At 45.8% G+C, this 17058-nt stretch overlaps 1 protein-coding gene across 1 annotated transcript in view; it reads right to left on the bottom strand.

Moving 5' to 3' along the window:
• Positions 1-12102: 12102 nt before the first annotated feature.
• The window catches only part of THUMPD2 (THUMP domain 2 tRNA and snRNA guanosine methyltransferase), a 32018-nt gene continuing 27062 nt past the window's right edge, over positions 12103-17058 (bottom strand). Inside the window, exons 8-10 of the mRNA XM_075338820.1 lie at positions 16608-16722; positions 14043-14163; positions 12103-13058 (exon numbers count right to left, since the gene is read on the bottom strand). Of these exons, the coding sequence (XP_075194935.1) occupies positions 12770-13058; positions 14043-14163; positions 16608-16722 (525 nt within the window). The 3' untranslated portion in view covers positions 12103-12769. The remainder of the gene's footprint in view (positions 13059-14042; positions 14164-16607; positions 16723-17058) is intronic.

The following is a 17058-nucleotide window of genomic DNA, read 5'->3' as shown; positions in this document are numbered from 1 at the left end:
TGCTATACCGGTCTGTGTGCTGCTGGTGATTCTAGTGCTTTGTGCTGAAGTTGTTGTGGAGTTCTCTGGTCATCGCATTGTTTCCTCCCTGCTCTTATTTTCCTACTTATCATTTGTTGTCTAAAGGTCCTGTCACACACACAGATAACTCATTGGCAGATCTGTGGTTGCAGTGAAATCATGGACATATTGTTCCATTTGTAAACAGCCACAAACCTGGCACTGATTGTCCACAATTTCACTGCAACCACAGATCTGCCGCAGATTTATCTGTGTGTGACAGGGCCTTAATACCTCTGTGTGAGCATGCTGAGTTAACTAGTTTTGTTTTCCCCTGTTTGTCCATGTCTGTGGGTTCTACCACTTCTGTTCTGGCCCTCCCTGCGGTGAGAGAGAGGGGGTACTAGATTAGGTATGTACAGTGGCAGGGCTAGGAAGGTGGCACAGACATCGTCACCATTAGATGTATCTCTGGGATCAGGGACAGCTAGGGCCCCGCTAGCCTCAGGGCCAGTCTAGGAGCCCCTGTCCCTGGTTATCCCATCACACCCAGTGTTAGATATTTGATGGCGCACAGCACACATGCATGACCACCACTAATCCAAGCAAACCGGAGAACCTTGACCCTGGGCGATCAGACACTTCCCCTAGTTTTGAGGATAAGAGAAATGAGCAAATCGATTCTAAATTAAATAAGAATTTTATTTCTATGGCACCAACATATTTCGTAGCTCGTTACTAATCAGGGGGGACAGCTACAAACAATAAAGATATAACAGAGTAAAGGCCCCGTTACACGCTAGGATTTATCTGACGATCTCAGTAGCGATGTGACACACCCAGATCGTAGTTATGATTTGGCGAGATCGCACATAGGTCGTTTAGTAGTGGTCACACGTACACATCTCACAAAGGAAGCAACATCGTTCAGCGATATATTGTTTGACCAAGGTGGTCGTGTGGATGTTGCTCGTCGTTGGCAGGATGTCAAACGTAGCAATATGTCTGCTGCATTCCAAACGACGAACAATATTTTGAAACTGAACGACGTGTCAATGATCAACGATTTTCATCCTATTTGCGATTGTTCGGAGTCGCACGTCGGTGTCACACGCCACAACGTCACTAACGATGACGGATGTGCGTCACAGAAACCGTGACCCCGACGACATAGAGTCAGATAAATCGTAGCGTGTAACAGGGCCTTTACACATATTTCAACAATTAATAAGAGCAAGGGCCCTGCTCACAAACTTACAATCTAAGATATTAGAACAACATTTCGAAGCTCAAATGATTAGGACATGTTTGTTTAAGTATCTTCATTAGCTTAACATCTCCTGGTCTGTTAAACTTCATCAAACTTCGTACAGTTTGACATTTTGATCAATTCTACACAAGTGCCCCTCTGCATGAGACTAGATATCGCATCGGATTTCACTACATATTTCCCCAAAAATTCGTCTTAGGTTTAGTGAAGTCAAAGTTATAAACTAGTTTCCAAAGAAAAATTATGTGTAAGGGCACACATTTCAGGATTTTCTTCTTTTCAATGATTGGTCCCTTCTTTATTAATTGTTCACAGGATTGGTGCTTGGACTGTTGTGAATACGTTTTCCAGTTTGGGGCTCCCTCTTGTGGTCAATGCTGGCGGTGCAGTTGATGTGTGGAATGAAAACCACACACCTGTAGAGGACTGGCAATCAGGGTCAGACTGGGACTATATAACTGAGTAGTTTTCTCTTGTTACTTGCCGGTAGTCAATGTCTCCTGTGTGTTAAGGACATTCTGTAACCAGCTCTGCTCACTTCCACCAGAACTCCTCTCAGATAGGTTGGTCTTTGTACCTCTGCTGTTTGTTTTCCACTTTCTTGTTGTTGTTTTCTGCTTTGATACTAATGCTTGATTCCTATTTTGTCTGTGTGGAGTTCTTGGTGGAATTGGATCATTCCCTGCTGGGAGTGTCTGTATACTTAGCTCCATGATTCTGCAAGGTATTGTGTTTGTCTGCTTAGTATTAATTCAGTCCCTCATCTGTATTAGTGTTTTTGGATCCAGTAACATCTGAGTGCTGGTACAGTGCTAGAGGTGGGGAAACAAAAGGCGCAATAGGGTCTTACCCGATATAACGTGAGATGAGAAGAAAGAAATAGGTACACTAACCTAATGGGGTTGTGCCAGTCACAACTCCTTGAATCGCATGTGAGTGTCCGCGTGGTTCAAGCAGCGGCCCCGTGAAATCGTGGTAAAAATATAATAAAATATAATAAAAGGGAAAACGGGTATATGCGCGGCATATACCAGTTTTCCCTTTTATTATATTTTTGCTGGTACAGTGGGGGAGAGGTTGTGTGACCTCAGGATTTTCCATATCAGTAGTGCTGGTATATATTAGGGTTTTTATGACTGCAGACAGTGCTCTTTCCTATCCTTTCCTATAAAGATAGTTTGGGCCTCACCTTTGCTGAAATCTCTCTTTTCTGGCTTTGTATTGTGCTTTTTTTTGTGTCAGGGCGTCCAGGTCATCGTAGGCACGCCCCACGGCTACTTCTAGTTCTGTGTCAGGATTAGGTCTGCAATCCATTAAGGTTCCAGCCACAATGTTACCCTTTTGGGATTCTGCATGTTTTGATCCTCCTCGGTCCCTGAATCATAACATTGGACCTTCACTAATCGGAAAATTTCTGTAGCTACATAACTTTTGTGACAGCTCAGCGACAATGAGAAAAATGTGTCTACTTCTGGGGGGTGAAGTATTAATTATGCCAGATGAACTATTCCTTTGTTCAGTAAGTCAAGGGACATATGCCATTCTTTCATGTGAGAGTACAGTACCCCTTTTTGTATGCTAATTTGTGGAATACTTGCTGATTACAGATTGCATCAGCCCCCTGCGGTTTACTAATCTGCATCGTTTAAAGGACAGTTATGCCTAATTGAACTACCAGGTTTTGAGGGAACAGCCATGAATATCTCCTCCCAATCCCATGGGGCAAAATGCCCTGAAATGGGAGCTGTTGGATAGAAAAAAGGTTCTTGCTTTTATCACCAGTATGATTCTACAGGACATCATGGATCTAGCTGGTGGATTAGTGAACTGCTCTGCCCCCCAAAACAGAGATCACAAATTTGTTTGGGAAACCCAGATTGGGACAATCCAGTCAGCTGGCCAAATATCTCTCTGTGCTCGGTCAGATTCTTAACCTTGTGATGGTGGAATATGAGGGGTTATGTATAATTTTGTGTAGGTTCATATTTTAGGAGCCTAAAGCCTAGGTCACACGTAGCGACGCAGCAGCGATCACGACGATGATCTGACCTTATCAGGATCACTGCTGCGTCGTTGAATGGTCGCTGGTGAGCTGTCAAACAGGCAGATCTCACCAGTGTCCAGCTCCCAGCCAGCAGCGACGCGTGGAAGCGATGCTGCGCTTGGTAACCAAGGTAAATATCGGGTAACCAAGCAAAGTGCTTCGCTTGGTTACCCGATATTTACCTTGGTTACCAGCGCACACCGCTTAGCGCTGGCTCCCTGCACTCGTAACCAGAGTACACATCGGGTTAATAAGCAAACCGCTTTGCTAATAGTTACTCGATGTGTACCTTTGCTACGTGTACAGGGAGCAGGAAGCCGGCTTCAAGAAGCTGCGGACGCTGGTAAAGAAGGTAAAGATCGGGTAACCAAGCAAAGCCTTTGCTTGGTTACCCGATATTTACCTTGGTTACCAGCGTCCGCAGAAGCCGGCTCCCTGCTCCCTGCACATTCAGTTCGTTGCTCTCTCGCTGTCACACACAGCGATGTGCGCTTCACAGCGGGAGAGCAACGACCAAAAAATGGTCCAGGACATTCAGCAACAACCGGCGACCTCACAGCAGGGGCCAGGTTGTTGCTGGATGTCACACACAGCGACATCGCTAGCAAGGTTGCTGCTACGTCACAGAAAATGGTGACTTAGCAGCGACGTCGTCGTCGCTGTCGTTGTGTGTGACATGACCATTACTCCATTCATTCTGTGTATTTCTTATCTTGTCTGCAAGTTAACTTAGCTCAGTTACCTTTTGCTTTCTTTTTGTTAAACCCCCATTTCTTGACTGTGTCGATTGTTTACTCCCCAGCTCTCCAAATACTGGGACTCAACCCCTTCTGTGTTTCTGTTTTCTAGGTTTGGGGTAGGGGGGCCTGGAATCCAACCAAACTCTCTGTTTACCTGGAGATTATTTAGGCCCTGTGCACACTAGACGTTTTTGCTGGTTTTTACAGCGTTTTTGTGCTAAAAACTCTGTGACATTGCTTCCCCAGCAATATCTATGGGTTTTCAGAAGTGCTGTCTGTACACAGCGTTTATTTGTACCTGCGTTTTTGTGGTGATCACAAAAACACAGCATGTCAATTATTTCTGCGTTTATCACTGTGTTTTTCACTCATTGAATGTAGTGCACAAAAACGCAGCCAAAAACGCAGTAAAAACGTGATGCGTTTTTACTACGGGTGCGTATTTTTTGCGGACAAAAACGCACAAAAAACGCAGCGTGAAAAAAACACCTAGTGCGCACATAGCCTAAAGGCCGTTTTCCACACAACGATATCGCTAACGAGATATCGCTGGGGTCACGAAAATAGTGACGAACATCCGGCCGCGTTAGCGTCGTTGCGTGTGAAACGTATGAACGACCGCTAACGATCAAAAGTACTCACTTTATCATTGATAGTTGTCAGGTCGTTCTAATCCCGATTATCGTTGCTGTTGCAGGACGCAGGTTGTTGGTCGTTCCCGCGGCAGCACACATAGCTATGTGTGACACCGGAGGAATGAGGCACATCACCTTAACTGCGGCCGCGGGCAATGAGGAAGGAAGGAGGGGGGGCGGGATGTTCCGCCCCCTCATCTCCGCCCCTCCGCTTCTATTGGGCGGCCGCTTAGTGCTGCCGCTCTGACGCTGCACGAACCGTCCCCTTAGAATGGAGGCGGTTCGCCGGTCACAGCGACGTCGCTAGGCAAGTAAGTATGTGTGATGGGTGCTAGCAATGTGCGCCACGGGCAGCGATTTGCCCGTGACGCACAACCGACGGGGGCGGATGCGATCGGCAGCAAAGGGTGTAAAGCACCCTTTAGTTTATCTAAGAGAAGGAGTAAAATTTATCCTCTGGGGGAGAAGCTGCAGCTACAGGCAGCAACCAAGAGAGCCGATGAGAAACCCCAATTTCCCTGGAAAAGGACGGATGGAGGATTGTGACTGGTCCCCGGGACCTTTATCCCATTACTGGACTATTTTACCCTCTGTGTGGTGGATTATTTGATGGACATTCTGGATTGCATGAAATAAATGGTCTTTGGATTGTTCAATCATCTTTCACTCTGTTGATTGTGTGATGTCGGAGAAGGACCCCGTGAACCTCCTCTCAGTGGGTGCCCACCAAAAGCAAAGTGTTATTGGCTAGAGTACTTGGCTCTGAATGGCGCGAAGTTAAGAGGTTTAAATCCCTGGCGAGCCAGGGAAAGGGTGAGACTGTCACTTGCACCATCTTGTGTCCTTGTTGGGAATGTATTATAAACTGTTGGTGACCCAAGTTTTACCAGAGTGGAAGGCGTACAGGCGTTCAGTGGGATGAGCCCCGGCCCGTACGGTCTTTTTAGAGAGAGTCAGCGGAAGGCACTCAGTTTACTACTTTGCTGTTCTATGCAAATAGTGGATGCACTTTTCCCTGTTGTTATGGGGGCATGCTCACATCACAGCAGATTTTTATTAGGTTAGGCATGCAGTGTATGAGCAGTGGTGGGGATACAGGACAGAAAACAATGTAGTGCATTCAATCACTTGTACACGGCTCGCACTTCATGTAATGACTCTGTTCACTTCACATTGTAGATGGCGTGGTAAAAACAAGCTGAAAAGAGAACACAAAAGTAATCAATGAGTAACAGGTAAAGGAATCAGTTAAAGGGAACCTAAATTCATGTTCGCAGAACCACAGTCAGTATGAAATCAGACAGCGGCTGCGTTATTTCAGCAGTCTACGTTTTACCCTGGGATACTGCGGCATTTCAGAGAAAAAATACTATGAAAAATCTGATGAAGCCTATGGGTCTCAAATGATTATTCCGAAGTGGTGCCCTACGGCTTCTCTCCTCCAGATCCTCTAGACAGATAGGTATCTCCCTTAGGCCCCCTTCACACATCCGTGTCTACGGTATGCGTTTGGTCCGTTTCCTCACGTGCCGGAGACACGGGCACACGTAGACCCATTAAAATCAATGGGTCTGCGCTCACGTCCGTGTTTGCCATGGACCGTGTGTATGTGTGGAGCATACGTGTGCCCATGTACTCCACACATAGACATGTCTGTTTCTCCGGCATCACGGGTGTTACACGGACCGCATGGATGTGTTCCGTGTGACATGCACCGGAGAAAACGCACGTGTCTGTGAAATAAAAAGAATTTCTATACTCGCCTTCTCCAGCCCTGCTGTCTCTGCCGCTGCTGTCACTTCCTATCGACCCCCACTCATTATGCTCATTGCATATTCACTCCACTGCGGGCCGGAAGCAGCAGCAGCAGCGAGGAGTCGGCAGGGTCGGAGACCGAAGATCAGCACCACAGACAGCAATGCCAGGGACAGGTGAGCACAAAATGTTCCTAATCTCCGTGTGTTATCACGTATAACACACGGAGAACACACATGTGCCATAAACACGCCACACGGAGGACAATACGCACCTTTGACACGTCCTTGAAATACGTGCGTGATTTTCACGGACATGTGAAAGAGTCCTAAGTTAGTGTGCAGAGAGAGACCAGTAAGTGTAGGGGAGTAAAGAAGCCACTGAAGACATTCCTCGGATTAGTCATCTGAGTCGAATTGTGCGCGGCCGGCGTTCAAAGTGGGTTTGGTCTGAAACACTATAGTGATAAATAGGTGTCGTAACGTGGAGAGCATCACAGCCACAATAGAAAGGTGTCAAAAGAGGGATAGCATTGCAGCTTTCCATGTATGGAGGGACCTTGGAGCCACAGATTGGTCAGAGTGGCCATGTGAACCCCTGCCACTACCAAAAGTGCCTACACCAGACATGTGAACATCAGAACATGAAGCAATGGAAGAAGGTGGCCTGCTCTGATGAATCACATTATGTGGATGGCCGATTGCATGAGTATCACTATGTACTACATCATGAAGATAACAGGTGGAGGCAATGTTCTGCTGGAAAAGCTTAGGTCCTGGCACCATGTGCTTGTTACTGTGAGGTGTACCACCAAGTGCTTCTTCTCAACATGGATGGAGTAGTCCTTCAAGTGCCAGACTAGACACGTTGGTGCCTGCAGTGCCTGAAAAACTGCTCAAAAACATTAGTAAAGGAGGGGTTTGTAGAAACGTGTTTGGGGTAGTAGGCAGTCCTACAGCCTATCACTGGTCCGAAAGGAAACCAATCAATTGATTCATGTTGCCCAAACTACATGCAGCATGAATCAGAGCCTGACTGTATGATGGCAGACAGTATATTTTTCTCTGAAACACTCATATTTTAACCCTAGAATGCACAACCATAAAAATCCACAATACAAAACAAGTAACCTAGCAGGCCTGCGAGGCCCCAGGTATGCGTTCTAGGGTTAAAGAAGGACTAACCAAGGACCATAGCAGAGGGGAGACTAGTCTGACGCTGTCCCAGGTGGCTTTTACTAGACACCACTTCAGGTAACGGGTAATTTCCATAACAAGAGACTCGTCAATCACATGGAGCAATTCGGGTTGAAGCCAGCCAGCTCTTCAACCTATAATTTTCTCTGAAACGTCGCAGAGTTTCAAAGAGTAATATATTTGGTTGCAATTGTGTAGCCATTCTCTGATTCATGCTGCTTGCGGTTAGGGCAGCATAAATCACGTGACAGGTTCCATTGAAGAGAGTCTGACAAGGATCCTGCTACATGAATGTCCATTTTGAGTGGTGACATCCAAGATGCAGAGAAAGTGTGATAAGCACCACCCAAATAAACATCTCCATATACATAGTCCATGCCCCAAGCATCGCTAACCTACTGCATTATCACAAGTACCATATATTTCAGACTAGAAAATGCACTTTTTTTTCAGTAAAATAACATCCTGTTAAAATGTATTTTTGTCTTATAGTCCACAGCCAGTCAGGTCAGCAGTGCCAGACCTCCCTGGCTGCTTCCTTAAATCATAGGGTGGAACATTCATAACCACTGTGCTCTTATTGTGGAGATAACTAAGCAGCTGCACAGTTCTCTCTCTCTGTAATTAATGCTTAGCAGGAGAGACTGAGCTGAGGTTCCTAGCAGGTGAGGTAAAGCTTGTGTCCACATGAATGTTGAAAGGATGGATCTTTGGTGCACAGGCTGAAGAAAAATAAAACTGTCACAGGTAGATAAGATGATTTACATTTCACAGAAAAGTGTCAATCTCTTTCACGAGGATTCCACGATGGAAAGTGGTCCCTCCTATTTCTGGTGTCAGGAGACTTGCTCAGGTTAATACTGCTGGCAGTGCAGATTCTCTTTTACCCAGCGCTGTTAGGGTTAAGTACACTCTGGTCTCAAGAACTCTGAATGAAAGCTAGAGTCGGCTGTTCTGTATTGCTAATTACCTCTACTGTAAATACGTCTCTCCCAGCCCAGGTAAATTAAGGTGATAGTTTCTGCTTTAGTTGCCTCTAGAGGGAACCTGTGAGCTGTGGACCAGGAAGCCATTCGGAGAACATTTGCTGAGTGAAAGCGGTGTTGAGTTTTTCCCTTCCTTAGGCTATGTGCCCACAGGAGCTTGTACCTGCAGATATATCCGCAGGTACGGCCGCAGGTTTCCCGCAGCTGCTCGCCGGAATCCGCAGCTATTTTTAGCTGCGGTAGTACAGAGAAATAGCTGTGGTAAACCTGCAGGCATTAGTGCGACTTACCTGCGGAAGTCCCGGCCTCTATCTCCATAGTGGAGCGCCGGGATTTCTGCAGGTAATTCTGCAGAAATAATTGACATGCAGTTATGTGTGGCTGCGGGACATCCGCAGCATATTCCGCAGCCGCACGTATTTGCAGCATGGACACAGACACTCCCCATGTCTACACTACTACACTACTACACTTGATGTCCCATAGCATAACATGGGGAGTGTCAGTACAAGCTGAAACCTGGGGATTTATCTGGAAAATCCTGCAGGTTTAATCTCCCGTGGGCACATAGCCTCAGTCTTTTTTGGTTTTGCCCCTCTAGTCCATTCCTAATTATTAGCTCTTGTTGTTCGGAGTGCTTTGTATGATTTTTGTTCCTTTTACCCGTCTGCCTAATCCTCTCTGTGTCTTTAAACTAGAGCTGGACTAGTGTTCCTACTGCCCTGGACACTATACAGGGCTGAGTCCAGGAAAAAACAGGAATAGGCATGTGATCAGTGACAGGGTGAAAAACCTGTATAGGGACATTAGGGAGTGCAGGGATCAGCCTTAGGTGAGTTTAGGAGGTGACCTTGCATCAGTGCCCACCGTTGTATTGTGTACCGTTGTCAAGGGAGGAATTTGGGTGAAGACTGCTAATGGAGTCTTCGTTTGGGATATCAAAAGACGGTGCAGTATTAGCTGTATACCAGTGTCGATATATCAATGTATCAGACAATGAACAGAGACATGTTCTCTCTTTCAGCCAGCGTCATCAACTGAACTCATGTAATGGAAGAAAACCCAATTATACAGTTTGCATCATTTAACCTTGAAGCTAGAACAGAGGGAGTAAGAAGTATTCAACTCCTTAATTTCTCACAGCATATATTGTAAATCACATCTTTGTTCCTTGTACATTCTTTCTGTGCGAATCTACTGATAAGACTTTGCACATTTCACATTCTGGCTTCTTTATCTTTGGTTAACTCCTTCATGACTATACAGCTTAGAATTATATTATGGGTCTATGCGATGGCTACATAGACAGACAGATAATTATACAACTACATCTATATTTTGATTATTTATATACACAGATATTCTTATTACATTTAAACAAACTACAGCTCAGGCGACCTCCACACCGTGTGTTGCGGCACTCGCCGAGGCTTCTTGTGTACCTGGCGAAACCCCAATACTGCGTGACAGTCTCCAAGACAAAAGCCGATCGCCTGCGTTTCTGAATGTTGTGCGGTCTGATTCCGATTCAATAATAAATGGGCTTGTGCTTTTTATGAGCATTTGCAATAGATAGCAAGGTTCCAACAGAGTTTACTTTGCTTATGTCACTGTTGAGGATAGTATATTATTTTGCATACAACCCTCCTAATATACTCTGAGAGAACAGTATCTATTTTGTGTCAGTGGTATCCATCTTGTACTTAACTCTGACGTCATGAAGGGGCGAAGAAGTTTCACATTTATGTTCATGCCTCTACTGCTTTTATTGGTGCATAGTTCAAAAGGAACCCTGTTTTTTGTCACCCTTTTTAAACTGGTCACATGCACTAATAAAAGTAAAATTCTTTGAGTACACCATATTAGGTTGTGTGCTGTATTGATTTCCCGAGCGCTCGTAAAACAAATCTTATAAATTTAGGGGTGAAGAGGCATAGGAGGAGTGTATTTCGTTCACAACTCATACAACTTTGGAAATAATCATTCCCCCAGCCCGCCCCTTTTCCACCAATCTTCTACCCTGGAGTACCAAGAAATGAGCACAATCGTAGACCGCCAAGGGTTGGGATATTACCCATCCACGTCTTTACATAACCAGGGTAGTTTCGTCAACACAGATCAGACAACACACCCCAAAATTAATAAAAATAACCAGGTTCAAAGAACAGTCTCCAAAATATAAATGATATAATACTCCTAAAATGCAGCCAAAAATACAAAGACCAGAACCCAAAAGAAACGCAGACGTCAGACGAAACCACGCAGTAAATACAGACTCCTGATACTTCTCTCTCTGTGGAGCATGTGATCAGATCCTACTACAGCAAAAGGTCCTACACAAATTTGGGATCATCACGCACATTGCAGTGTCATCACTGCTACCTACCAGCCCACATTACCCTGGCCCATTGTGCCCCCCCCATTGACCAGACTTTAACAGAAACATAATTCCCCCGCCACAATGTAATAACTTTTCTGGAATGGTGTGAGGAACATTATTGAGTCAAGATGACCCCTTTCCATGCTCCTCAAATATCAATCCGATCTACCACGTATGGGATGGGCCGAAAAACAATTCCAATCTGTGGAGATGCAGAACAAAGGATCAGCTACTAACTAGTGATGGGCGAACCCGCAGATATCCTGTGAGCTGTCACTAACCCCTGATATTACCCCGATTGCCCCTGCGCCAGAGCAATCGGGAAGAGCTGGCTAAAGTGCTGGGATTGTGGCATCCAATGGATGGCTGCCGGCTAATATTTTTAGTCTGGAGGGCCCAATACCCATGGGCCTCCCAGCCTGAGAATACCAGCCCCTAGCTGTCAGGCTTTATCATAGCTGGGTATCAAAATTGGGGGGGAGGGGGCGCACGCCATTTTTTTAAAAAAAAACAAAAAGGCACGGGATCCCTCTTATTTTGGTACACAGCCAAGATAAGTGCACGGCTGGGTGCTTTCTGTGCTGGGTATCATAATATGAGGGGATCTTATGCCAATTTTTTTAAATTTATTTATTTTATATTTACTCTACGATAGAGGCACAGTGTCTGTGATTCAAAGCAGTCAGAGGCGGTCACACAAGCTGGGGGCACGGTCTGACTGCAACCAATCACAGACATCAGGACATCAGTGGGCGGAGGAAGCCGCGCATATGCATGAGGGTAATATGCAACCTTGGAAGTAGTGTTACAGCCATGCAAAGAATAGTAAGTATAATGCGCCTCCTTTCTTCCTATTTTTTTTTTTATTATTTTTTTTTTTTTTTTAATTATCCGGATGGCCGGAAGATCTGCATAGTTACCCGGAATTCCCTGAGAGCTCCGGAATCTAAGTCGGTGCCTGGATACTTGGTATCCCAGGTGGATCCAGATTTTTACAGTCAGGGTTCGCCCATCACTACTGCTAACGTCACGTTGCCATATACCACAGGACACTTTTGAAGATCTCATGGAATTCAATAAGAATTATTATTTATTAATACATTTTATGAAATATACCATTCCAATACATTAAAATGTACATCATAACTAATAACCTGTACAATAAATTCACAACATCTTTTATGCTGAATGGTATATGCTTTAAAAGAAAAGCAAAAAAACTGCAGTGGAATGGCTTTTTTTTTGCATTTTTGCCTTATTAAAAAGTTGGTATACATAAAACACTAAAAGTTCATGTACCAAAAATGGCAATGCTGTAAAAAAAAATAATAAAAAAAAATAAACCAGCTGAGTGTTAAAAAATAAATATTATATTAAAGAAGAAAAATAAAAAAAGTTCTCATCCTCAAGGGGTCAATCGGCACAGAAAGTAAGAGAACGAGCAACTAGAGCCCCATACACATTAGGGAAAATTAATCTGTCTGACCATTCACTTGGGTGGGGGGGGGGGGTATTGGGTGTGTTGGATTCCGTTGCGCTGATCTTTTTGGCCCATTTGAGAACAGGCACCATCAGAGCTGCCTGGCGTCGGCTTACTTCTCTCTCCCCATTGGGGACACATGGCATAACCGAGCGCTCACATGTACATGATTGCAGTTGTCCGGCGTCATCTAGAATGTATCGCCGCAAAAGTGTAAAATTTCAGCGATCAACACCACTTTTCTTTCAGCTCAATACATACAAACTATTAATATTGGCAGCTGCTACAAGACACCGGCCCGGGAGGTCTTCTTACATTTGAAGATCACAGCTTCTGTCGCCCCCAGGCTTACCGGATGAGACTCCACACGAGTCAAAGACGGAAAATCGAGATTTCTTGCTGCAATTTTTCCATCCACCTCGGAGTCTTCACTGCCGCATTGCGATGAAGCCTCAGATCTGCGATTCTGCAGGTTTTCACTTTCATTAGACTTGAAGGTGTACTTTGTTTTCAGGTGATAATGAAGCGTTTGGCTGAGTAGTAACACGAGGACGCCCCCGACACGCAGGACCCTGTACATAGAAAAGATGACAATATGAAGAGGTCTGCAGATAGAGCAAAGTGTGAGGCCTGGAAGCCACGTGGTTGGAGAAGACAAGTGCAAAGTTTCTTTACTTCCAGGCAGAGGATCTTTACACATTGAAGCTCCCCTTAGAATATCAAGACTCATAAGACCCATATGGACCAGGCCTAAAGGCCGCTTTACACAGAACGACATCTCTAGCGATCTAGTTAGCGATGTGACATGCCCAGATCGTTGTTATGATTTGGCGAGATCGCTCATAGGTCGTTTTGTAGCGGTCACACGTACACATCTCACAAACGACGCTACATCGTTCAGCGATATATTGTTTGACCAAGGCGGTCGTGTGGATGTTGTTAGTCGTTGGCAGGGTGTCAATGTCTGCTGCATTCTAAACGACGAACAATATTTTGAAACTGAACGACGTGTCAACGATCAACGATTTTCACCCCATTTGCGATCGTTCGGAGTCGCACGTAGGTGTCACTTGCAACGACTGCGCTAACGATAACGGAAGTGCATCACGAAAACCGTGACCCCAACAACATATCGTCAGCTAAATCGTAGCGTGTAAAGCGGTCTTCACAGAACATTCAGGCCGGGTCATTGTCCCGGGGTAAGTAACCAAAGCCTATGAGTTTTGTCTATACTGGAGGCCCCCATTGGGTATCACTATTCAAGGGCAAGTTGTCAGTATGGTAGACCCTCCTGTAGTATACATCACTGCCTCCATCAGTCAGCTGAGAATCCTGTTTCTTTCAAGACAACTGAATAGGGGAAGCGTTGTGGAAATTGTGAATCGCACAACGCTTGCTGTGGGATGGACTCAGCACCGTCATCAGCACTGGTCCACCGATAGAAAGACGAGGGCGCAATATAGACTTTCCACAGCGCCCCATGTTAAGTGATGAGATAGATTTCTTATGCTTAGTCACCGTAGCTAACGTCGGGGGTGCTTTTCATTATAACTCACCTTTCCATTTGGTGAATGATGTCCGGCAGAAGCTCTTTGATATCTTTGGAGCACATGAACTTTCTTCCGAATGGTATATCTGACACAACGACGTCCACACTCTCCGCGAGAAGTGGAAGAGCTGTGTGACCAACACAATGTTTGCCGTTAGCGGAGGCTTCACGACAGATTGGAAAACAAAGGTAACATAAACAGAGAATAAAAAAGCACTGGAACAATGAACCCTTCAGTCCTAGAGGATAATCTCAAGTTAAAGCACGGTTGGCACTGTACAGTGGCTCAGTGGTTAGCACTGTAGGTTTGCAGCGCTGGGGTCCTGGGTTCAAATCCCACCAAGAACAACATCTGCAAGGAGTTTGTATCTCCCCATGTTTGCGTGGGTTTCCTCCAGTCTTCTTACACCCTAAAGAAGTACCGATAGGAAATGTAGATTGTGGGCCCCAATGGGGACAGTGATGATGATTAGTGATGGGCGAATAGTATCTACAGTATTTTTCATTTTATAAAATGCACCGGGTTATAAGACACACCCCAAATTATAGGGAGGAAAATAGGAAAAAAAATAATTTTTACTGTTAAAATGAGGGTCCGTCTTATAATCCTAGCGCCGCTTGTATTAACTCACCAGCGTCGGTGGTGTAGCGGCTCAGGAAGGTCACAGGAGGCAGGGTAGGCAATGCTGCGGACTCGGAGGAGGGGGTGTGGCGGCTCAGGAGGGTTCGCAATGCTGCGGGCTCGAAGGAGAGGGTGTCGTGGCTCAGGAAGGTCAGTGTGCGGCAGTGGACGGTCGGCGATACTGCGTGCTCGTGAGATGTCAAGGCAGCGGGCGCCATTGATCTGCCGACGGGCTCGGAGGAGGTGGTGTAGCGGCTCAGGAGGGTCTATGTGTGGCAGCAGGGTGTCAGTAATACACCACAAGCCTGCAGTGTCGCCGCCGCGGCGAGCGCCATTAATCTGCAGGTGGAGTGAGGGCTCCATTGAATCGCTGACGGTTGATGAGATGAACTCCAAGAAAATGGCCGCGGAGACGGTGCATGTACAAATTGGCGTCTGTGGCCATTTTTTTGAAGTCCATCGCGTCAACAGCTGGTGACTCAAAGTAGCCCGCAGTCCGCCGGGAGATAAATGGTGCCCACCACCGTGACACACCATGAGCCAGCAGTATCGCCGACCCTCCGCTGCCGCACACTGACCCTCTTGAGCCATGATACCCCCTCCTCCGAGCCCGCCGTCAGATCAATGGCGCCCGACGCTGTGACATCCCATGAGCCCCAGTATCGCCAACTCTTCGCTGCCGCACACTGTCTCTCCTGAGCTGCTCCACTGCAGTGACACCCCCTCCGTATCGCCGACCCTGCACCACCACCGCCGCCCTGGTAAGCCATATGCGGTTTGCAAGATGCACACTTTTTTAAGTGCGTCATACAATACGGAAAATACGGTATTTGTGTTCGGATTATACGTACTGAATACAGAGTAGTATTCCGGTATTCGTCATGAATAACAAAACCTAATTCAAGTCAATGGACTAACGGAGAATTTTTATTGAAGATTTCCCCAAAAACTGCTTGGGTTCCCCCAGTGACTAGCCTAAGGCAGGCTTTGCACGTTGCGACATCGCAAGCCGATGCTGCGATGTCGCACGCGATAGTCCCCGCCCCCGTCGCAGCAGCGATATCTTGTGATTCCTGGCGTAGCGAACATTATTGCTACGCCAGCCTCACATGCACTCACCTGTCCTGCGACGTCGCTCTGGCTGGCGTCCCGTCTCCTTCCTAAGGGAGCGGGTCGTACAACGTCAGATCGACGTCACACGGCAGACGGCCAATCAAAGCGGAGGGGCGGAGATGAGCAGGATGTAAACATCCCGCCCACCTTCTTCCTTCCGTATAGCCGCCGGCGGCAGGTAAGGTGATGTTCCTCGCTCCTGCGGCTTCATACACAGCGAAGTGTGCTGCCGCAGGAACGGGGAACAACATCGTACCTGTCGAGGCAGCGTAATTTTGAAAAAGTCGGAGCCTGCAACGATGATACGATAACGACGCTTTTGTGCTCGTTAATCGTATCATCTAGGATTTACACACTACGATGTCGAAAGTGACGCCGGATGTGCGTCATTTCGATTTGACCCCACCGACATCGCACGTGCGATGTTGCAACGTGCAAAGCTGCCCTAAGATTTGTTATTCGTGACAAATACCAGAATAGAAGTTTGGGATTCATTAAGAATAATCCTAACCAGGACAGTTACTATTCGCCCATCACTGATTATATCTGTAAAGTGCTGGGAAGTAATGGCGCTATATATTTATAATAAATGCTATTGTCGCAAGGCAATTCATGTACAGTGCATCCATGGGCTCAGGAGTTTCCACCCATTACCAGAGGTAACAAAAAGCTTAAACCCTGCCTCAATCATCAAGTAACAGGTCCTCCTATCCTTTGTATTGGACACTAATTGAAGTCCTAAATAATCCCTTTAAGAAAATTGTGCATTATCGCATGTCCAGCCTTTTCCACACGTTTACGTCTCATTTCCTTGTTCCTTCATTGGCGGTGTCTTACCCAGAACAGATCCCCGAAGGAAGGCTACAGAGCCCGTCACGCCGGCTTTCTGCACATTCTCTACAGCCACTTTTAGTTGTGATTCACTGTTGTCAATGCCGAGGAAAATAGCGCCCTGGAAGGAAGCAAAAAAAACATCGTTATTAATTCAACTTTCTATGGTGCCATATTTTAACACTTTCCCCATAAGATAATTTTATGGGGTTTTTTTCCTTTTTTTTTTCCTTCCTTCCAAGAATCATAAAACTTAAATTCATTTTTCAATTGACATAGCCTTACGATGACCAGAAATTTTTTTATTTTCAGGACTGGATGTTTTTTTTATCTTGACAGATAGGGCCAAATATGTATAATTTTATTTTTTTTAAAGTGGGAAAATGGGGTGAATTTTTTTATAATTTTATTTTTTATAAACTCATTTTATTGAAGGAAGTATATGACATGAAACTTT

This window comes from Anomaloglossus baeobatrachus, chromosome 3 (assembly GCF_048569485.1).
Source record: "Anomaloglossus baeobatrachus isolate aAnoBae1 chromosome 3, aAnoBae1.hap1, whole genome shotgun sequence".
In the NCBI taxonomy this organism is placed as follows: Eukaryota; Metazoa; Chordata; class Amphibia; order Anura; family Aromobatidae; genus Anomaloglossus; species Anomaloglossus baeobatrachus.
The sequence above is the reverse complement of the archived record's forward strand: the minus strand, read 5'-3'. Positions and strand labels throughout refer to the sequence as shown.